The 23,109-nt window shown below is 42.3% G+C and overlaps 1 protein-coding gene across 1 annotated transcript in view; it reads right to left on the bottom strand.

Moving 5' to 3' along the window:
• The window catches only part of LOC145356565 (dynein axonemal heavy chain 17-like), an 811,195-nt gene that overhangs the window by 568,787 nt on the left and 219,299 nt on the right, over positions 1-23,109 (bottom strand). Inside the window, exons 19-20 of the mRNA XM_080209339.1 lie at positions 11,066-11,248; positions 1,615-1,869 (exon numbers count right to left, since the gene is read on the bottom strand). Of these exons, the coding sequence (XP_080065465.1) occupies positions 1,615-1,869; positions 11,066-11,248 (438 nt within the window). The remainder of the gene's footprint in view (positions 1-1,614; positions 1,870-11,065; positions 11,249-23,109) is intronic.

The raw sequence follows: 23,109 nt of genomic DNA on the forward strand, positions 1-23,109 counted from the left end.
TACAACAGCTCCCAATAGCCCGACCTGCTAGTGTGAGCAGGGGCCATGGAGAACCCCCTAGGAAGTTGGAGTAAGGGAGGGGTGCCCCCTGGACATTGCCAGCTTGGCAGTGCCAACCTTGCCCCTGGCACTGCCCAAGGGGCAAAGTGGCAATGTGAGGGGCTACTATGGTGCGCTGCCCACTGGGCATTCAGCGATGCCAAGAGGGCAAAAGGGAATTGTAGATGGAAAGGAGGAGGGGAATCCCACTTCTATTCTACAATCAGAGTTGATGGGGTGGAGGAGACGCAGGGCGAGTCAGGTCTGCAGAGGGCAGGGATAATTGGGAGATCAGGACTGCGGGGGGAAGATTGAGGCATGGGGGAGGGTCAAGGTTGGGCCAGGCACATCCAAGAGGCCAGCAATACCAGCAATATGGGGGGGGGGGGGTTTGTTTGCGTGGCCAACAAATGCAGAGTCACAGGACTGGCCAGCGATCAGGAAGCAAGTTCTGACAGGTCGATGCACACACAGTAGCCTGCTTAGTGCTATACTGCTGACCTCTTAGGAATAGGCCCCGCCCACAGCTTTTTAATGAGATTCACACTAGTGCACTCTGCAGTGCACAGAATGTAGGAGATTAATTTTGCAAATCCAGTGGGAATTACTCCAGTTTCTGCCCGAATTTGGCACTTAGAATTTTTTGGGAGAATCCCACCAATGAACTTCCATTCTATTATTTTGCACAGCATGTGAACCTAAGGTGCTCAATTAAATATCAAATTTTAATAATAACTTTGATGTACATAAATTTTTATTCCCCATTTAGATCAAAAAATCCTACTTTAATCAGATGCTTTTAACAATGAATGACATCTGCAAAATGATATAATGGTAGTCTTGGAATTTTTCAGCTCAGAGGCAAGATTTTTAGCCAATCACACCAACGCTTACTTTCTGAAAATGTGTCTGCTTAATTCCATTGTTTTGCACCTTCCATGTTCATTTTTAAGGCTTTTTTTTCCCCCAAGTGTCTATTCTTTTGCAAAAGACTATGAAAGGTTTTGAAACCATCACTATTTCTGATGGGGCCTTCTATATCTCAAAAATCCTTTACATGATAAAACATTATCTTAATCCTTATATTTTTTTCTTTGGGTGATAATCTTAAATGTACAGCTTGTGGTTGCCAAGTTAAAACCTGCGGAAATTTCTAATTTAGTTTTTCAGAACCTCGTATGTTTTGAACACAGCACTTGCTCTCTTAATCAAGTGTTCCAATTTTCTTAGTCTCGCTTTTAAATAAAGCCTCTCATCCTGGTATCATCTTATTGAACCTGTTATTATATACTGCCTCTGTGGTCTTAACAATTTCTGAGAATTTCAAATCTCAACATCATACAGATTTATCTGAACCTTTGTATCATACTCCAAGCCACTTAGTAGATCATTACAATCTTACCACATAAACATCTAATATTTCTGCTATTTTGAACCATTTTAATGCACTTAAAATAAGTGGAAAAGGAAATTTAATACATAGAAATAAAATGTATACATGGTAGTTTTTTTGCTGCAATTTTCAGGCTGACACATATATTTTAAAATGTAACATGTAATGTAACATAAAGTTACCTGATTTTTAAACTGTTCAAGAGTTGGTGGAGTTGGAGGAACACCTCCTTCACCGTAAGATTCAATTTCCTCTTGGGTAAGTACACGCCCATATATCAGAAATTCTTCCAGAAATTCATTACGATCATCGACCCACAAATATGAATAACTATCAAATGATTCCTCATACTGCTCTGCCTGCTTCATTGTGTTTATCACTTGAGACATTATTTCTTCTCGCATCTCAGACAAATCTGTCATCTCTTCAAGATCTATCTATAGTCAAAAGAAAGAAGATAATTTACATATAGCTTGTAGTTTAAAAAAAAGGACAAATTAATTGCCCTGGTACTATGCAAAATAAACTCAAATCAAAATGGCATATGCACATTGTTTCAAACAAATCCAGTAGTTTTAAAAGGGAAACTGATCAAACAAAACTTGCTTGCAGTATTTTTCCAAAGAACATTTACTATTATAACCCTGATTTTAACTTGGAGCAGAAATTGGCCCAGATTGAACAGCAAAGAAACTCCTCTGATGACCATGAGGCTCAGGAGATTTTAATTCCTGGGTCTCATTTTAACATGGATGACAAATTTGAGCATCATGATCTGTAATGGGTACCTGAGGCCACTTTTGGTACAGGAATGCAGTGCTTAAAGCAAGCCTGCTATCCATTCTGCCTATTTTTTGGGACAGTGTGAATTGTTCTTGGGAGCAATGAGTTAGGAGGCTGAAACATTCCTCGAGTTTGGAGGCAGGAAGTCAAAGCAACCTGAGGTACTATTGCTCAGCAGAGCAGGGAGATTGAAACTGAATATCCACAAAGCCTGAACCAAAGTAGCTGACAGGATCAGTACCTGTAACATCACTCCCAAAACGAAGGTCTGACATAGAAACAAACTTCAATATTATCACAAGATCAGTAAAGCTGAGAACTGCTCAAATTCTTCCAAAAATGCTCCAACTACTCTCAATAATGCCCTTCATAACATCATTCAGCATATGTTCACAAGTGTATTAAACACACATGGACTTCCTCTGCAGTCTCCACATCAGTCACTGTCAGCATTCTCTGCCCATATCCTAGCACTTGCAAAACTAATGATTTCCTTCAGACCTCCACCCTCATTTTAGATTCCTTCCAGGCCTCTTTCCACTTTAGATTGGAATTAAATGCATGACTCAAAGATTGGTCTGAGACAAATCAGCTTTCAATCGTGGGGAATTGGCACCAGTACTGAGGAAAGATGGAGTTATACTGTTGGGATGGCTTTCACTCTGAACCAGATTGGGACCAGTGCTCTTATGGCTAATATTACGAAGGCAGTAGAGGGCTTTGAACTAATTAGTTAGGAGAAGGGTTCACAGGAGGGGAACTTTGTAAACTTAAAAGATAAATGACAAGGCAAAAATGCCGGGCAGCAATATGAGTACTGATAATAGAGTGTGATATGAAGGGAAAGAACTCACAAACATAACAGAGAGCCACGGCTGAGGCACTCGGGAGCATTTTTGAGATTCTGCAAGCCATGGCTCAGAGGTTGCAGGAGATCCAATGAGATAGTGCCGAGACATAGTGGGCTATGGCCGCAGTCCTTGAGAGCGTGGCCCACTCACAGCGGGACATAGCTGAGGGCTGCAGAGTGTGGTTTTGTCTCAGAGGGCACTTGCTTGCTGCCATTGATGGGTGGCCCTAAACTCTGAGGGCTATTACAGTGAATGCAGGTGGGCCTCTAAGACTGATAAGGCCAGGTGATGCTGGAGCTTTTGGAGCTCAGCCTAGAAACTCCGCCATCCCTCGGAGTGTCCCGGGGCCCACTGGCACCCCAAAGGAGGAGAAGGGCTGCAGGTGTAAGGCCCTATGCTGGGGCCTTCTGCCCGGGAGACTGCAGTCATCATTACATCTTCTGACTCCCCCTTCTCTCAAGGGCAGCAGGATGAACAGAGCGGCATGGATACATCCATGATACTAGAAAGCCAGCCAGGGCGCTCCACATTCCAGCCCTCCAACGGCAGTCCGCCAAGGGCATCACAGGCCATGGGGCACAGAAGGAACCTGACTGCTTCAACTTCCGATGTATATCCTGGGGAGACACCTAGACACAGTATGGTTAAGAAGTTGCTGAGTCATCAAGAGGACTCAGGTCAAGAACTATACCATCTAGGTTGAGGGAATTAGTCACAGTTTAGTTTCACGAATACAAGTATGAGCACTTTGCGTTATTGCACTGTTATTGACATAAATAAATGTTATTGCGCCCCAAGCTGTGACTAATATGTCTCTAATTATCCTCATGAAGGGATGGCCATATGACTTTAGCTGTAGGGGCTCTGAACATCGTTGTACATGGGGGAAGGCCCCAGGTGCCCCACTACTATGATCCTCAAATCCAGTTGCATGTTGTTTATCTGTCACTGCATTTAAAATCGAAACATTCAAATCCATCAGTGCCAGTTCTGGGTGCCATAGAGGGCTATCGAGTCACTGAAACTGCTGTGTGAGAGAGAGGTGGGCGGGCGACAGAGGTAAGAGTGTGTGCGTGAAGAGAGAGATGTGACTGTGCATGTGAGGGAGAGACCAATGTGCATGTGAGAGAGGTGAGTGTGCATGTGACAGGTGTGAGAGAGGGGGATGCGTGTATGAAAGAGGTGAATATGAGACAGGGAGAAAGTGAGGGTGTTTGAGAGAGGGGTAAGTGTGTGAGAGGTGAGAATATGTGGGAGAGAGAAGTGAGTGTGTGTGGAGAGAGGGATTAGTGTCTCTGGGAGAGAGAGAAAGAATGAGTGTGGGAAAAGAAGGTTAGTATGTGTGTGAGAGAGAGATGAATATGTCACAGACAGAGAGGTCAGTGTGTGTGAGACAGAGAGAGGAGTGTGTGAGAGAGGCAGGTGAGTGCATGTGAGAGAAAAATGAGTGTGAGAGAGAGAGGTAAATGTGCATCTGAGAGAGAGGTAAGTACATGTGAGAGGGAGAGAGGTATGCTTGAGAGAGAGAGGTATGTGTGAGAGGGAGGTGAGTGTGTGAGAGAGAGGTGAGTGTGTGAGAGAGAGGTGAGTGTGGGAAAGGTAAATGTGAGAGAGAATGAGTGTGGGAAAGATAAATGTGAGAGAGAATGAGTGTGTGTGTGAGAGGTATGTGTAAGAGAGAGGTGAGTGTGAGAGAGAGAGAAGTGCATGTGTGTGAGACAGAGGTGCGTGTGCATGTGAGGGAGAGATGAGTGTGTGAGAGAGAAGTGTGTGTGTGAGAGAAGTTTCTGTGTATGAGAGAGGTGAGCAAGTGTGTGCGACAGAGGGAGAGAGTGGGGCTGTTTGAGAGAGGTGTGATTGTGTGAGAAGTGAGTATGTGTGGGAGAGAGAGGTGAGTGTGTGGGAGAGAGAGAGGTGAGTATATGTAGGAGAGAGAGCTGAATGTGTATGGGAAGGAGAGGTGAGTGTGAGTGGGAAAGAGAGGTGAGTGTGAGTGGGAAAAAGAGGTGAGTATGTGTGGGAGAGGTGAGTGTGTGTGTGGGAACGAGACGGGAGTGTGTGCGGAAGAGAGAGGTGGGTGTGTGTGAGAGAAGAATGTGTGAGAGAGAGAGGAATATGTGTGAGAGAGAAGGGTGAGTGTGTATGAGAGACAGGGGTGAGTGTGTGTGTGAGAGAGGGAGGGAGGTACGTATGCAAGTGAGAGGTGCAAATGCATATGAGAGAGTTATGTGTAAGAGAGAGGAGAGTGCATGAGAGAGAGAGGTGAGTAGGTGAGAAAGAGGAGGTGAGTAGGTGAGAAAGGGGAAGTGGGTATGTGTGAAAGAGAGAGAAGTGAGTGTGCATGTGAAGAAGAGATAAGTATGCATGTAAGGGAGAGGCGTGTGTGAGCAAGAGGTGAGTGTGTGAGAGAGGGATCTGTATATAAGAGAGGTGAGTGTGTGTGTGACAGGAACAGAATGAGGCTGTTTGAGAGAGGTGTGAGTGTCTGAGAGGTGAGTGTGTGGGGAGATAGAGAGATGTGTGTGTGTGTGTGGGGGGGGGGGGGCGGTGGTAGGGGGAGAGAGGTGATTGTGTGTGTGGGAGAGAGAGTGGTGAGTGTGTGTGGGAAAGAGAGGGCAGCGTGTGTAGGATAGAGAGGGGAACGTGTGTGAGACAGATAGCTAAGTATGTGTGAGAGACAGAGAGCTGAGTGTAGGTGAGACAGAGAGTTGAATGTTGGTGAGACAGAGAGCTGAGCTTGTGTGAACTTTTTAAATTATTACCAGAATACCCACTTCTAAAGTAGATACTACTTCTATGGGTTAATGTTAAGGGACTTAGCCAAGGGTTAATATGAGAAGGCCATATAACTCGCGAATCTACTTGTGACTGTGTGCCTCTTCCAAATTCCTAACATATGCATAGATATAGCTAGAAACAACTTGTTTACATTTGATTTCTGTGGCAAAAAAGGGGCATCGACATTAAGAATTTTTGTGGTTCCCTTTTGCTGTTGGGAGGTCATTCAGGGTTCCATGGCTTGAAAAGTTTCGGAAACCCTGTTCTAGGGGATTTCAACACAAGGATAGATAGCTTAGCCAACATACGTAGATTACTACGGTATCAGCAAGATGAATGAAAATGATACAACAGCAATGCTGTTGCCATGGATTTTCAATTGAACAGCTACTTCCAAACCAAGCCATGGTTTAAGATGTCTCGGAGACATCTGAAATAACATAATTAGAACCACTGACAACTCCCCTGGGGTGCAGCAAGGTCAGTATGCAGTCAAGGAAGATACACCATTCCAAGGAAAATATACCATTCCAAGAATAAAGGTTGTTCTTGGATCAACATTTGCCGTACCACTAATCGAGGAAGAACCCAAGAGTTCCTGAATTTGATCAAGTTCTTTCGGACAACAAAGCCTGAGATCAGAAAATTTAGGTCAAAGTGGTACCACCAGGCACTGTCATCTGTAACTATACACTCAATGCACACTAGAGAATAGATCAGCGGTGACTGGTTTTAGGCTTTTTGGACTGAAAAGGTGTCAGGCACTGCAATCAACGGGAAAACCTTCATTAACTATAAGCAATCCTAAGAAAACAACCAAGAAGCAGTTAAACTGTCAGAATTAAGTCTCAGTAGGCTGCTTTGCATTGCACCAGTCAATACTGTTTTAAATTCTGCAACAGCATATAAACTGCTACTGAATCTAGGATGTATGGAGGAATTAAGAAAATAATGGGCCCAGCAGCAACCAAATCAGCTCCCTTGAAGACAAAGACAGTGAACGTCGCTGACCTTACAAGCAGGTGGGAAATGCAGCATGGCAAACTCTATGCAATGGAAAATGTTGTCAATGGCAAAGACCTCTGCACCATTCCAGATTTTCCCATCATAGATAAGCTAGAAAATGAGCCCACCATAATCAAACAAGATCAGTAACTCTCTCATCAGTGGTAAAGCCCTGTGAAATGAGGGAATTACACTTGAAATCATGTTACCATCACATTATGTCCTGAAGACTTAACCATATGGCAATTTGTGTCCTTCTCAGCCCATAGAATAAAAAGAGATAACATGATTTATTAACCTTGACCAGAAAGACTGAATAGGCCTTTGTTTTGAGAGGCCTCGATTTTAAATGGCAGACAGCTATGTTAATGAATTATTGGTCAAGACTCAGCTTACCTCAAGGTAAGTGATATAGTTTGAGAAGAAGCATTGTCTTAAAGTTGACACAGTGAGAGGAATTTTCCAGCCACACTTGTCCTGAAACCGGAATATTCCACCCAAAGTCAACAGACCTTTCCATGATCTGCCCCTGCCCCTCCCCCGCTACGATTTCTGTGGTGGATGTAATGAGAAAATTTGCCCCAATGTGTGTAATTAGCTTTAAAAAAAACAGGCTAATTCCTATTTCATTATTGATAAATTATAAACCAATTGTTTATTTTTCCAACAATTGTCTAAAATACAAGAAAGGGGGCCCTGAGATGCCCATTTGGGGCAGAGAAAGAGAGAGGGAGAAAGTGATTTTTATGAGAAGTGTTGAGAGTTGCTATCGATATTTTTCAGCATCATCACTTCATTTGCTCTGATAAGAGCGATGAGAAGTCTGTTCAATTGTTAAAAATAAGCTTTCTCCTCTTGCTGTTAATTACTGGCAAGTGACACTTTGCTTTTTATCTTTCTGACCTTTGTTACCTTTTTAATGGTTAATAAACTTTCTGAATTCACCATTTAAAGTGTTCTTTTTTGCCATATGGTTACATCTCCCGAACTTGATTTGATTTATTATTGAGGGGTTGATGTAATAAGTAATCCCTATAAATCTTCATTCCGACAAATCAAAAAAACTTATACTTCTTAAAATGTTATTGGAACATGAATTATTGGTAAAAGGCCAATTATTTATGAGACAGGCCACTCAAAAGAATCATTATGATTAAAAATTCCAATTTCACCAATATGGCAACGTGATGAAAGTGAGGATGTAGCTTAGGTTAATATCAGTACAAGGTACCTCAGCCAAGTCAAGTCCATGCTGGATGCATTTAATACTAAATTTGCATTATAGGATTCTATGTTCACAGGAAGGAATTTCTTCTGAGCGATTCCCACTCTGCTAGCATAGCTCCTCTATAGCATGAACTTTGTTAACTTCCAATAAGTTACCAGTGGCAAAATGGGAAATTTCAAACTAATGGTCTTCTGTGAAGCACTGGGGAAAAGTTACCAATGACTAGGCAAGGAGGCACCAGAGCAGTGCATGGTTTTAACTGCAAATGGCAGAATAAAGAGATTAAAAATACATAGAAAAACTGGCTCTATTGCTCTGACTTCCAAATTTGACTCAGGCATCTTCAGCTGTTTATGTTCAACAACCAACTTTCCCCCATTCCCTCTAGAAAGGTGAAATACCATTTTATCTATGTGATTCCATCAATTTCAGTGCTTTTTTAACATACACTGAAATTTAGCAAATTTTCATGCACAATTGGAATGGAAGCAAAAATAGAACAGCAATTTGTGGACTCATTAAAAATCAAGCAAAAACAGCAATGTGCTCACAGCTGCTTTTTTACCAACCACTGGGAAAGTATTTGTTGGTAGAATTTGTGATAAAAGTCTAACTTCTGGATTTTGAAGCTCAGATCAGGTGAAGCCAAAGCTGATTTAGATTGGACTTCAGATGAGGAACAATGTAACTATCAATTGCAAAAAGTGCTTTATGTGAAACACCTGCAGGTGCAGAGGGGTTGAGTTTGTAGGACACATTATAACCATATTATAGAAGTGTACAGGCAGAGGCTTTCTTCCTTGGCCCTTTAAAAAAAGTGTTTACAGAGGCTGAGGTTGTGGTATCAGAAATGGCAGTCTCCTCGAGGACCTCTTGAAACCATATCACCAAAGTGTATGGAAGTGATCAATCCCAGTTGGATATTCAAAAAACAGGTTCCTGGAAGGTTTGCCGAGCTGGCAGTTATGTCAATTTTGCCTGTGAGCACACAGGTTGCATCTCTTGTTGGCTTCCCATAGTTACATGGTGTCATCAATTACACAAGTATGGCAATCGGCACACCCCCAAATTAACTAGGATTATTCATAGACTGCAAAGAATTCCATTCCATCAATATGTAACTTATGTGCAACATAATAAAAGGTTTATAAAAGTGTACACCAGGTTCTGGTGAAGCTGCTGTGATGCTCTCATCCTTTGGCAGTACGTGTTACTTTACCTCTTTAGACATACAATGGAATTAAAGGGAACTGGTTCAGATATAAAGAATATACTTTTCAATTTGGCTGAATGATATTTGTGAAAATGCATTATGAGAGTCGTAATGAAAGGCTATAAAATGAGCAGATATGTCATTGTCATCCTCAAAAAGAGCTTCAGGTGCCTGGTAGTACTCACCAGACAGGATCTCCAAAATGTGCACATCATTGCATAGCAATGAGAACTGAAGACATGGAAGCTTCCTAGTCAAGAGGTGGCGGGGTGGATGATGCAATATTACTGGAAATTGACCTCAACATCTAGAATCTCTTGGGGGTCTCTCAGCAGCCAGTGAGAATGCTCACTACATGACCCCAACCTGAAAATCTCTGATCCAGCCCAAGCCCCTCCAAGACCTTGTGCCCACAGGGGCCTACTGCCCCACCCTGCATCATGGCAGTGGCTGACCCACCCTTGTGTAGTTTGAGCAAGACTTCACTATTTTTATTCTCCATTCTCTTTGAAATAAAGGCCAACATTGTATTTGCCTTCCTAATGCATGCTAGCCTTTTATAATTAATGCACAAGGACTCCAAATCCCTGTGTTCCAAATTTTTGGAGTCTTTCTCCATTTAAATAATACTCAGTTCCTTTATTCTTCTTAACAAAACTCATAACTTCACACTTTCCTACATTATGTACCGTCTGCTAAGCTTTTGCCCACTCACCCAACCTGTCGATATCCTTCCTCCCCACTTTCCTTCCCATCTATGTTTGTGTCATCTGCAAATTTGACAATAGCACATTTACTGCCCTTGTCCAAGTCATCAATGATATTGTAAATAATTGTAGCCCCAGCACAGATCTTTGTGACACTCCATTAGTTACAGGTTGCCACCCTGAAAATGCACCTCTTATCCCAACTCTCTATATTCTATCAGTAAGCCAAACCTTTCATCATTTCCATTTTGTTGAAACAATGGGAATTCAGATGAAATATAATTTGAATCAGACCATAATATATAGTTATAAACCTAATCATTGCAATACTGGATGTACAGTAAGATAAACAGACAACAATAGTATGCTAAATTTTAGGGAGAACAATTTCTCCTCAGGTTGGCCCTCAATAAATTATAATACTTAACAAAATGCATTTGCCATGGAGGGTCAAGAACAACAATCATCTATCTAATTTACAACTTTTGTCAAATATCACAGTTGCAGCAAATTCCAAAACAATAGTTTTTAAAAATAATTATAGCACAAATAAAAATAGAAGCATTCATTGGAGTGTAAAAGATTCCTGTACTTTCACTGGTTTCAAACAGTTTGCTTATTGAAAATCATTTTCATCAAATGAAAAAGCCAATCTTTAAACTGTCCATTCGTGTAATAAAATTATATTTTAAAATGCAGTTATGTAGTTGAAAATTAATTTCAGAAATGCAATATTTTCAACATTGCTATAACTGTGACAATTATAGTGTGAAGGAGGAGAAATTTGATTGCATAGCTGTTCTGGCTTAATTTGATTCTCTGGGAGCAGTCAGTGCCATGGACTATTACCAGTACTGAGGTCTCCAATGATACCACTGAAGAACACCATATGCAGGTCAGGCAGGTAGCAGCCTGCAGCACTGCCTGCCCTCAGGTTATGAATGATATCCAATGATATCAATGAAATCTGCAGAGCTGCAGAAATGAATTTCTCTTCCACAATCTTTTGGTAACCTGCAATAAATAATATGACAAATTATAAGCAATTGCTCCATTTTTTAGTCTCACCTGATATTTCTTTCGAGAAAGATGCTTTGCTAAACGTGGGACAAGGCCGACAAGTTTATACACATCATTCATCAAAGTCTCTATGAGGTTAAAGAATTCACTGCCTATTCCTATAGTTGGACGAAATTCAGTATCGGACTCAGTCAGCTCAAGACGTACTTCGAAGAGTGGTGAAGCATGAACCTAGAGATCCCAAACATGAAAGAAAATAATTTAGTTTCAGCAATTAAACGCTGTTGGTTATTAAATATATTGGGAGAAAAGTTACCATTGTTAACAATGGTGAAAATTGTGCAAACTGGAAAATTGGTTTTAAAATGCTTTTTTTATAAGTTTGCTGCGAAAACAATTAGTGGAAATCTTTCCACATCATATTGTATCAATGAGAATATTCAAACTAAATTTCTACTGAACAAGTTGTGTTTGGCATTATAGAATGATAACAGAAAAGTGGGTCATTCAACACACCAAAATTGGTGGAACGGCAAATTGTGCGGAGGGTGGGGAGAGTATACAGAAGGATCTAGATAGGCTGGGCGAATGGGCCAGGAAATGGCAAATGGAATTTAATGTTGGCAAGTGCGAGGTGGTCCACTTTGGTAGGAATAATGGTAGGAAGGATTATTACTTATGTGGAGAAAAACTGCAGCAGGCGACGGTGCAGAGGGACCTCGGGGTCCTTGTGCATGAGTCGCAAAAACCCAGCTTGCAGGTGCAGCAGGTGGTCAGGAAGGCGAATGGGATGCTGGCCTTCATCGCGAAGGGGATTGAATATAAAAGTAGGGAGGTCTTGCTGCGGCTGTATAGGGCATTGGTGAGGCCGCAGCTGGAGTACTGTGTGCAGTTTTGGGCACCATACTTACGCAAGGATATTTTGGCCTTGGAGGGAGTGTAGAGGAGGTTTACTAGGCTGATGCCGGAGTTGAGGGGGTTAAGCTATGAGGAGAGGCTGAATAAATTAGGCTTGTACTTGTTAGAGTTTAGAAGAATGAGGGGAGATCTCATTGAGACGTATAAGATGATGAATGGGATGGATAGGATAGAGGTGGAGAGACTCTTCCCGCTCAGAAAGGATAGTAGGACTAGGGGGCACAGCCTCAAGATAAAGGGGGGGCGCAGTTTAGATCGGAGTTGAGGAGGAACTTCTCCACTCAAAGGGTGGTGAATCTCTGGAATTCTCTGCCCGTTGAAGTGGTGGAGGCTACCTCGCTAAATATTTTTAAGACGCGGGTTGATGGGTGTTTGGTAAGCGAGGGGATTAAGGGTTATGGGGAGAGGGCGGGAATGTGGAACTGAGCCACGACAGATCAGCCATGATCTTATTGAATGGCGGGGCAGGCTCGAAGGGCTAGTTGGCCTACTCCTGCTCCTATTTCTTATGTTCTTATGATCCCTGTGTGAGCTTTTTAAGAGATAACTAATTACCATACTCTTTTCCACAGGCCTGTAATATTTTTCCTTTCAAGTATTTACTTAATTCCTGTTCAAAAGTATCACAAAAAGTAGAATTATGTAGAATATAGATATAGAGGCCATTTGGTATAACCAGTCCACTCAAGCCTCCTCCCATTCTTCCTCAGCTAATTCTAGCAGCAAAGCCCTTAATAGCTTTTCCTTTATATACTTAGCTAGCTTCCCCTTAAATGCATCTACTGTATTCCTCAACTATTCTCTGTGGAAGTGAATTCCATATTGTCACTACTCTCTGGATAAATAAGTTTCTTCTCAATTTCCTATTTGATTTCTTTGTAACTACTGTACATTGATTGTCTCTAGTTTTTGGGGTAGCAGTGGATTAGTCTTAGTAGCAAGCACCCAGGTGGCCTTGCGTGACTCGTGTGTGGAGTTTTCACATTCTCCCCATGTCTGCGTAGATTTCCTTTGGATGCTCTGGTTTCCTCACAATCCAAAAATATTCAGGTTAGGTGGATTGGCCATGCTAAATTGTCCCCTATTATCCCAAAAGATATTGGTTAGGGAGATTGGCGGGCTAAGTATGTCAGGTTGCGGGGACAGAACCTGGATGGAATGTTTTGTCAGGGCATCGATACAAATTCAATAGGCCGAATGGTCTTCTTCTGCATTGTAAGGATTCCTTGATTATTCTTGCCCACAAATGGAAACACTCTCTTTTCTACTCTATCCAAACCTTTCATAATTTATTTCAACAAAGGAAATCAGAGGTTCGAAAAGGGCGTGACTGTTAGGGAGCTGGGTAGAAGGGTCTCAGGTGGGATAGAGAATGAGGTTTCAGCTGATTATGTTCTTACTACCACAGAAGTCGAGGAGAAATGACCAATGCTGAGAAGGACTGTGACAAACTACAAGACATTAATTAACTTGCAAAAATGAGTACAACGGTAGCTAATGTATTTGAACAGCGTCAGGTATACATTTTAGTATGAAGGTTAAGGAAATAAGAAAAATATTACTTAGAAATCTAGGGCTAAAAATCTGTCCATGTAACATTGTTTCAAAGCGATACCACAAGCCACCTGATTCTCTTGAGGTAGGCAGCTTTCCTCTGCATTGTGGCTCTATTCTGGACAAAGACTATCCTGAAATCTCCCCCTCCACCCCCAGAATTAGAGTCCGGAATTTTACCGCCTCGCCCACTCAAGGCTCGTAAAATCCTGCCTGAGGCTAACAGAGAACATCATTCTGTGAGCCTTGCCCGCTCTGATTCCGGGTGGGCAAGGCAGTAAAATCCTGGCTAGAGTCTCTAAATAAGACTGCATCTCAACAATTCTGAGCTGGAGTGACGTTAGGCAGAGACATTTCCTGCAGATGCAGAAATTCGAGGCAGCCTTGCTGTTCAGAAACCCCTACATTTTGCAGTTCCAATACAAATGTCTGCACTGCAATCTCAAGTATTTTTTATTGTTCACTTATAACCTGAATTATTTGTTAAACAGCATGTTAAATATAAATTACTTACTGTTTACCTACTTGATTTACTCAACAGATAGTGCTCATAATTATGTCATTTTCTTTCAGATTTTTCTTTGTTAGTTTCATCTCCTTGATCTTTTTTAAAATAACTTCCAATGTCAATCTGACTTCACTTTTTCAATTTCTGCTTTATCTCAGCAGGGCTCTAACCACTTTGTCACAACTCAGATTTCCTTACTTTATCTCAGCTTCACTTTCACTTGATTCTGCTTTCACCATCCTTTCAGACCAAATGTTCAAAATTCAATGGGCAAAAGAAGTTCCCTTTTCTAGCCTCACTTTAAATCTGTATCTTTGGGTTACCAATCATTTTGATGCTGGAAAAAGATTTCTGTCAAATCCGTTCATGATCTTTAATTTCACTCTTAAATGTCCATTTAACTTTCTTTGCTCGAAGGGAAAAAAAACTTCTAGTGCAGCGCACTACTTGTATCGTTCTAGTAATTGTATTCTGTGCCCATCTAAGCCTTCCGAAAAGTTAGTGTCCAAGTCTAATGTCCAGAATTGAACATAATATATGGAATCTTACTACCATTCACACCAGTGAGATCTGACCATCACACTGCAGTGAACAGAGATTTGGCTGGCCACCATATTCTCAGACTTTGCTGCAGGGGGGGCATGGCATGAACAGCAGGTAAGATTGTGCCCAATACTGGTGTGAACAGTGATAAAATTCCATGCATTGTATTCAGAATTGAAGGATGGATGTCAAGGGCTTACAGCGACACAAAGTACATTTATTAGAATGCCTGCCATGCACTCTGGCAGTGCCAATTGGGTACCACCAGTGTGCCAGGGCCGTGCCAAGGCAGTGGGGCCTGAGTGAGGACGACAATGAGAAGCTATGATAGGAGAAAGGAGCTACGACGGGGGGATACGTACGGGGCCTTTGATGAGGGGGCTTTGCAAGGGATTAAAAGAGGGCTATGATGGGGGTCGTGCAATGGTGGAACAAGTCTGGAGTCATGTGGGGGAGGATTCTGAGGGGGGCAGGCTAGCAGGTGGGCCTTGATACCAGTGACCCATGTTGGGAGGGGGTGGGGAACATGTCGCTGTTGAGGAGGGTGGGATGGAGGAGTCCTGACATCCATGGGAGGAAAGATGGGGACTCCCAATGCACAGTGTGATCAGGACACCCTTGCAAAACAGCAGGTGAGCACTCTGAAGCCAAGCTCACTAGTGAGTTTAGCCCTCTCCCACACTATCTCTGCACCCTATCCCCCCAGCCCCCTCAGGTCCACCCCTCTAACCTTTCCTTTAACACTGCAATTTTTTCACTTCAGATAATTATCCAATTCCTTTTTGAAAGCCAATATTGCATCTGCCAACATCACACCCTCAGGCAATGCATTTCTGATCTTTACCACATGCTGTGACATAAGTTTTTTTCTCGCATCACCTCTAATTCTATTGCTAATCTTTCATGGCCTCTAGTTCTCAACTGTCTACCAATGGGAACAATTTCTCTCAATCTACTGCATCCCAGGAACTATTTTTGTAAATCTTTTCTGCGCCCTCTCCAATTCCTTCATATTTTCTAAAACATGGTGAGCAAAGTTGAGGCCAAACTATTGTTTTATGAAAGCTCACAATAACCTCCTAGCTCTTATACCCTACACCTCAATTTTTAAAGTTCAGGATTGTTTTTCAACCTTCCCTATCTTGATGCCTGTCCATGTTCTTATGAAATCTATTACTATCTAGCCCACAAGTTCACAATACTTCCAAGTAAAATTCATCCCATCTGTTGAAATGCCATTTCTCTGTTAAAGCGTGGTTACTGTTCCCATAATAATGCTTCAGCATCATCCAGGATTTTGAAACATTCGATTGAAATGGGTTCAATTGAAATTTCCAGAATTTAAACAAACAACATTTCACCTTTTGCTGAACTGTGAGGGAAATCACTGTGGCTACTTTTAACATTCAAGGTGGTGATTTTCCCAAAAAGAAACTAAGTGACCAACGGGCAGAAAAACAGGGGATTTTCCTGTTTGTTTTGTGGGCAAAATTAGACAGTTGAGTTTGCAGCACTCACACAGTCTGCCAGATAGTGGGGTAGTTTGGGGTGGAGGGGCTTAATCTCACCCGAGAAGCCAGAGTCAGCATGCTGAGAGGGCCACTATGCATTACTGGGAGATCGCCACATGCACACTGGCACCCTCCATCGCTGGTCTCCCAATGGCTTCCCCAACCCTTCCTCCTGGCTGTCACACCCAATACCAACCCTTTCCATGGCCAGCCTCAATCGTCTCCCCCCGCCCCCCCTTTCCCCTACCGATTGCTAGGCAGAGTGTGCAGTGGTCATCCCCCACCACCATCAAAACCCCCTACCCTTCCGGGGACCATATCCCTCTATTCACATTCTATTCATGTATTTGTTAAGATGCCCCTTAAAAGTCACTTTCGTATCCACTTCCACTACCTCCCTAGACACCCCCTATTCTCTGTGTAAAAAATCTGTCTTGTACATCTCCTTTAAACCTTGCCCCTCGCACCTTAAACCTATGACCCCCAGTAATTGACTCTTCACCCTGGGAAAAAGCTTCTGACTATCCACTCGGTTCATGCCTCTCATAATCTTGTAGACTTCTATAAGGTCGCCCCTCCATTGTTCCTATGAGAACGAACCAGGTTTCTCCAACCTCTCCTCATAGCTGATGTCCTCCATACCAGGCAACATCCTGGTAAATCATTTCTGTATCCTCTCCAAAGTCTCCACATCCTTCTGGTAGTGTGGCAACCAGAATTGAACACTATATTCCAAGTGCGGCCTAAATAAGATTCAATAAAGCTGCAACATAACATGCCAATTTTTAAACGCAATGCCCCGACTGATGAAGGCAAGCATGCCATATGCCTTCTTGACTACCTTCTCCAACTGCATTGCCGGATGATGTGTGTACTGTACATCCAGGTCCCTTTGCCTATCAACACTCTTAATGGTTCTGCCACTGACTGTATATTTCCTATCTGCATTAGACCTTCCGAAATGCATTATTTTAAATTTGTCCGGATTAAACTCCAACTGCTACCTCTCCGCCCAAGTCTCCAACCGATCTATATCCTGCTGTATCCTCTGATGGTCCTCATCACTATCCGCAAACTTACTAATCAAACCAGCTATATTTTCCTCCAAATCATTTATATATATTACAAATAGCAAAGGTCCCAGCACTGATCCCTGAGTAACGCCACTTGTCACAGCCATACATTCAGAAACGCACCCTTCCACTGCTACCTTCTGTCTTCTTTGACTGAGCCAGTTTTGTATCCACCTTGTCAGCTCACTTCTGATCCCATGCGACTTCATCTTCTGCACCAGTCTCATCATCCACCAAGTCCCTCTTTTTGGTGAATACTGATGCAAAGTACTCATTTAATACCTCACCTATTTTGTCTGGCTCCACGCTTGGATTCCCCTCCTTGTCCTTGAGTGGGCCAACCCTCTCCCTGGCTACCCTCTTGTTCTTTATATATGTAGAAAAGGCCTTGGGATTTTCCTTAATCCTGCTGGCCAATGCTTTCTCACGATCCTTTTAGCTCTCCTTACTCCTTGCTTAAGTTTCTTTCTATTTTCCTTGTATTCCACGCTTGTTCTGCGTGCTCCCAGCCTCCTAGCTTTGACAAATGTTTGTACCCAGGTATTCGACATATCCTTTCTCTCACAATACCTTCTAACAACTTACCCACTACAGATGTTAAGATCACTGGCCTGCAGTTCTCAGGCTTTTCCCTCCAGCCTTCTTAAATAAATGCACAACATTTGCCACCCTCCAATTTTCTGGTACCTCACCTGTGGCTGTTGTTGATTCAAATATCTCAGCTAGGGAACCCACAATTTCCTCCCTAGCCTTCCATAACATCATGGGATACACTTCATCAGATCTCAGGGATTTACCTACCTTGATGCACTTTAAGACTTCCAGCACATTCTTCTCTGTAATATATACACTCTCAAAATATCACTATTTATTTCCCTAAGTTGCATCCATGCCTTCCTCAACAGATCTCACCCATCTCTTTGGATCCACAAATAGATGACCTTGTTGATCCTTCAGAGGCTCTCTCCCCAGTTACTCTTTTGCCCTTCATGTATTTACAGAAGCTCTTTGGATTCTCCTTTGCCTTATCTATCAAAGCAACAACTTCTTGCCCTCCTGTTTTCTCTCTCAACGCTACTCCAACACACTCTAAACTCTGCAAGGGATCCACCTGATCCCAGATGCCTATGCACGTCATATGCCTCCCGAAGGTTCCCAAATTCTACCAGTCTTGCCTTTCACTCTAAAGACCTTTCCTTCTCCATAACAATTTTAAAACTAATGAAATTAAGGTCACTGATTCAAAAGTGATCCCTCACAAACACTTCTGTCACCTGCCCTTCTTTATTTCCTAATAGGAGGTTAAGTTTTACCCTCTCTCCAGTTGGGCCAATCACATACTGAATGATAAATTCCTCCTGAATACACTCAACAAATTTCCATCCAAACCCCTAATACTATGGCTATCCCAGTCAATGTTGGGAAAGCTAAACACTACCATCTTATTTTTCTTGGAGCTATCTGTAATCTCCTTACAATTTCCTGCTGACTATTTGGGGGCCCACATCCAAGCAGTTCAGGATGCTGGAATTGATTCATGTCATGACAAACCTTTCAAAGCACTTCATGTTGATGGATGTCAGAGCCACCGGACGATAGTTGTTAAAGCACACTGCTTGGGTTTTCTTTGGTAGTGGGATGATGGTTGTCTTCTTGAAGCAGATACGGACCGTGGACTGTAGTTAAGAGAGGTTGAAGTTGTCTGCACAGGACCCGAGTGCTTGTCTGGGTACCCCATCTGGGCCAGTTGCTTTCCGTGGGTTGACCTTTGAGAAAGTGCTCTGACACCTGCAACAGTGACCTCTGATACAACTTCATCCGAGGGTTCCAGAGCGCAGGGCTGATCTCTTGCTCAAAACGAGCATAAAATGCACTAAGCTCATCAAGGGGGGTTGTGTTGGTGTCTGCGGTTTTACATGCCTTCATCTAGTAGCCTGTTATGTCTTGCAGACCTTGCCATAGTTGTCGGGGCTCTATGTGGCTAGCCTGGGACTCTAGCTTAGTTCAGCACCCGGTTACTATTTGGAGGCCTGCTGACAGTACAACCTAATGAAGTGATCTCCCCCTTCTTATTTATCAGTTCTACCCATATAGAATCAGTTGGTAAACCCTCAGAAATATCCCCTCTCATTACTGCTGTGATGTTCTCTCTAATCAAAAACGTAACCCCCTCCTCTCTTAACTCCTGTTCTATCTTTCCTATAACATCCGTACTCTGGAACATTGAGCTGGCAGTCCTGTTCCTCCCTTAGCCATGATTCAAGAATAGCTATAATACCCCAGTCCCATGTACCCATCCATGCCCTGAGTTCATCTGCCTTGCCTTTCAGGCTTCTTGCATTGAAAAAATGTATACAATCTAGACTTTCCTTGCTCTCTGTTCTGCTCTTGCTTGACCTATCTAGTACTAGGGATTACTGACACTGCTTTTACTGTTTAACATGCTCTCTTTTAACTTCTGTGCTGCCCTCAATCTTCTCTTCTGTCTCCCTACTTCTTTTGGCCCCAACTCTCTGCCAAACTAGTTTTCTGAGTGATTCTAGCAAATCTCCCAGCCAGGTTGAGTCCCCCTCCAGTTCAGATGTAACCCGTGCCTCTTGAACAGGTCAGCACTGCCTCAAAAGAGATCCAATGATCCACAAATTTAAATTCCTGCCCCCTGCACCAGCTCTCAAGCCATGCATTCATCTGTTTAATCCTCTTATGCCTGCTCTTGCTAGCACATGGCACTGGCTGTAGTCCAGAAATTACTACCCTCAAGGTCTTGCACTAGCCTTCTTTCTGCCTAACTCTCTGTATTCGCACTTCAGGACTTTGGTATCATTGTGTACAGCGACCTCTGGCTGCTCACCCTCCCCCTTAAGACCATCCCGCAACTGCTCAGAGACGTCTTTGACCCTGCCACCAGAGGCAACACACCATCCTGGAGGCTTGTGGCCAAAGAAATGCCTGTCTGTGCCTCTAACTAGTAAGTCCCCTATTACTACTGTTGAAGGCTGAGTTGTAGGCAATAAATAGGCATCTGGCATAAGTGTCCTTGTTATCCAGGAGTTCCAGTGTTGAGAATCGGGCCAGGGAAATGGCGTCTGCTATGGACCTGTTGCGGCAATAAGCGAACTGTAGTGATTCCAGGCAATCTGGGTGTCCTTTTTGAAGCAAGTAGTCCACCTTTTGGTCTTCAATAGATGTTTTAAGGTCTGCATGTTCCACCATTCCACTGGATTGTGAATATTTGGGACTTGATGTAATGTGGCAAACTCCCAGTGTAGTACAAATTCGCAAAATTCAGTGCCTGAGAATTGTGGACTGGTGTCTAAGATGAACCCTTCAGGTATGCCATGGCAAGCAACAAAATTATTTCAAATGATTTATTACAGTGTTGTTCTTGCTATCCTTTTACATGGCGTAGATTCAAAAAACTATATTCTATTTCCTCTCTTCAGCTTTAAGTTCTTCTCTCTACCTCTCACCAGCACCTTCCTCAGCTTTGACAAAGGGTCATCTGGACTCAAAACATCAGCTCTATTCTTTCCGTGCAGATGCTGCCAGACTTGCATTTACTCTTTTGTTACTGATTCTAGCATCTGCAGTAATTTGCTTTTTCCCTCAGACTGTGGTTGTGTTCTTCTCATGTGGCTCCCCAGACCAGCAATATCATCAGTATAGGTTTCCACATCTTCTAACCCTTCATTGTTCACTGTTCTATGGTACACCTCAGGAGCTGAATTAATACCAAAAGGTAAACTTAAGCCCTGTAGCACCTAAATGGTGTGTTGAAGGTACAGAGATCAGAGCTGCATTCATCCAGCTTGACCTGCCAAAAACCTGAACTTGCATCCAAGATTTAATAGTAAATAGCACTAGCTAGCTTATACATGACTTCTTCTACTGTCGGCAGCTGACAATGGGTTTTTTTGTATTGCCTGGTTTAGGTCTCTGGCATCCAAACAGACTTGCAGATTCCCATATGATGTAGAGAGACTAATTAGGCTAATAAACTATAACCGCAGATTTAGGAACACTAACACAACACTAACTTTAGATTGCCATAGAAGACAGATATGCTTAACAAATATTTCTCGTTAAAACATGTATTTTGAATTTGAATGTTTTTGAAATTGAATGTATTTGTAATTGAATGTTTTGCCTTTGGTTACATTTTGTGAAACTTCAGTCAGTGACAAAATATAGCAGGCCCTGGTGGGAGACGTAAGAAACAATAGTTTCACTGAAAGCAATAATGCAGTGATCGGGAACAAGTTGGCTACTAATGCTAGGCTTATGAACAGGGTCATACATCTCCGAGAGATAATGCAGATGGCAAACAGACATGAAGGATTTCTCAGGGTCAGATGAGAGTGGCATGGATTCAATTTGATGGGAAACATTGTCTCATTTCATTATCCAGCGTCCCATATTGCTGGGCAACAGAAGGGAGGTAATGACCTTAATTAATGACAAATAAAACCCCATGAGGTCAGGATGTGTATTGTTATTGGCTGGAGGTAATGACAGGATGGTTATTGACTCATTTGTATTAACGTTTACTACATTATGCCGACCAGAAAGGTGGGCAATATGATTTGGTAAATGTGTAATTGCCTTCATGGGGCAATTGTTTTCCAATCTGATATCTGGCTGCACTTATTCTATACCTTGATTGCAGTGCTTCCTCATACCATTCTCCCATTTGATCGTTTGATTAAGTCACGCCTTCAAAATCAGTACACAGCATTTTGAGTCTTTATATTTAGCTTAAGTCTGAGGAAATACATAGCTTCAAGAAGAAACCCTGTCTACAACATATGATTCTTCTATTATTATAATTGGATTAACCCACTTTGAGGTTCTTCAATTTTCTTGATGAAATGACCCTTTTCTTTTCTGTCCAATTCTGCTTTCAGTTGGTCTGTGAGAATTACTGATACCTTTCTGGGCCGATGTATTTTGAACGTCACAGTTTTGTCAATCTTGATAGTGTGTTCTCCTTTACGGCAACCAATTCCCTTGAAATCTTTTTACTCACTAAGGATACAATCAACCAAAGGTGGCAGTCATTATTTTTTTGATTAGCTTCAGATTCTATGAAAGGTTGCATCATTTTTCATAGTATAAGTGGAAGTACTGGAGATTGTTTTCCACAGTTCACTTTACGTGTGCATTGGCCTTCTACAGCAACTTCTTTACCAATGTAAGTGGACAGCTTCACTTTTGTTTTAGTTACTGTTTTACTTTATTTATCTCACAAGACAGGCTTACGCATCTGTGTCAAGCTTGAAATTACATGTTGGTAAATTTTAAACCAACCTTCCATTCATCTTCTCTCAAATTTATTGTTACTGCGCCAATGCAAAGTTCAGATTCGATTTCTGCGTCATTGTCTGCAATCATGCATTTTGTTCGATGTACACATCTTAATGGACTTTATCACAGTTCTTACACGGCTTTCCATTGGCCAGACAACTGCATGGTAAGTGCTCTATTCCGCAATGACTGCATTTAAATGTTTAATTAGCAGTTTATGGTTTTTACCTTTAGGCTATTTGTTTTTTTCCCAATGCTGTTTCTGTTTAACTGCATTTAACTGCTTGAGCGTGTGCAGCATATCATTTTCCATCGCCTGTTTAATCTGGCTTTTGGATTCCTTTTTATGTTGGCTGTCAGTCTCGTCTTAAATGACCTCTTCATCTCGTATTTCTTTTTTTCACTCGCCACCTCATTCCACCCCCAGAACTTTGTGTTCTCACTTTTATTGTCAACCTTGAGTACAGCTCTCATGCACACCTTATTGTCTCACATTACTCACTATAACCTTTGTCATGTACACAGATTTAGAATTGTTTGTTCAATCTTTCCCCCATGTGGGAATATACTTCATCTGTACCCAATCTATCTCTTCTTTAAGACTGCCCATTGTTCAATTACAAAACGTGCCAGTTCACCTGAGGCAGATCTATTCTAATCCCATTGAAAAGTACCCATGCC

Source organism: Carcharhinus amblyrhynchos, chromosome 21 (assembly GCF_965287045.1).
Source record: "Carcharhinus amblyrhynchos chromosome 21, sCarAmb.v2.hapA, whole genome shotgun sequence".
Lineage (NCBI taxonomy): Eukaryota > Metazoa > Chordata > Chondrichthyes > Carcharhiniformes > Carcharhinidae > Carcharhinus > Carcharhinus amblyrhynchos.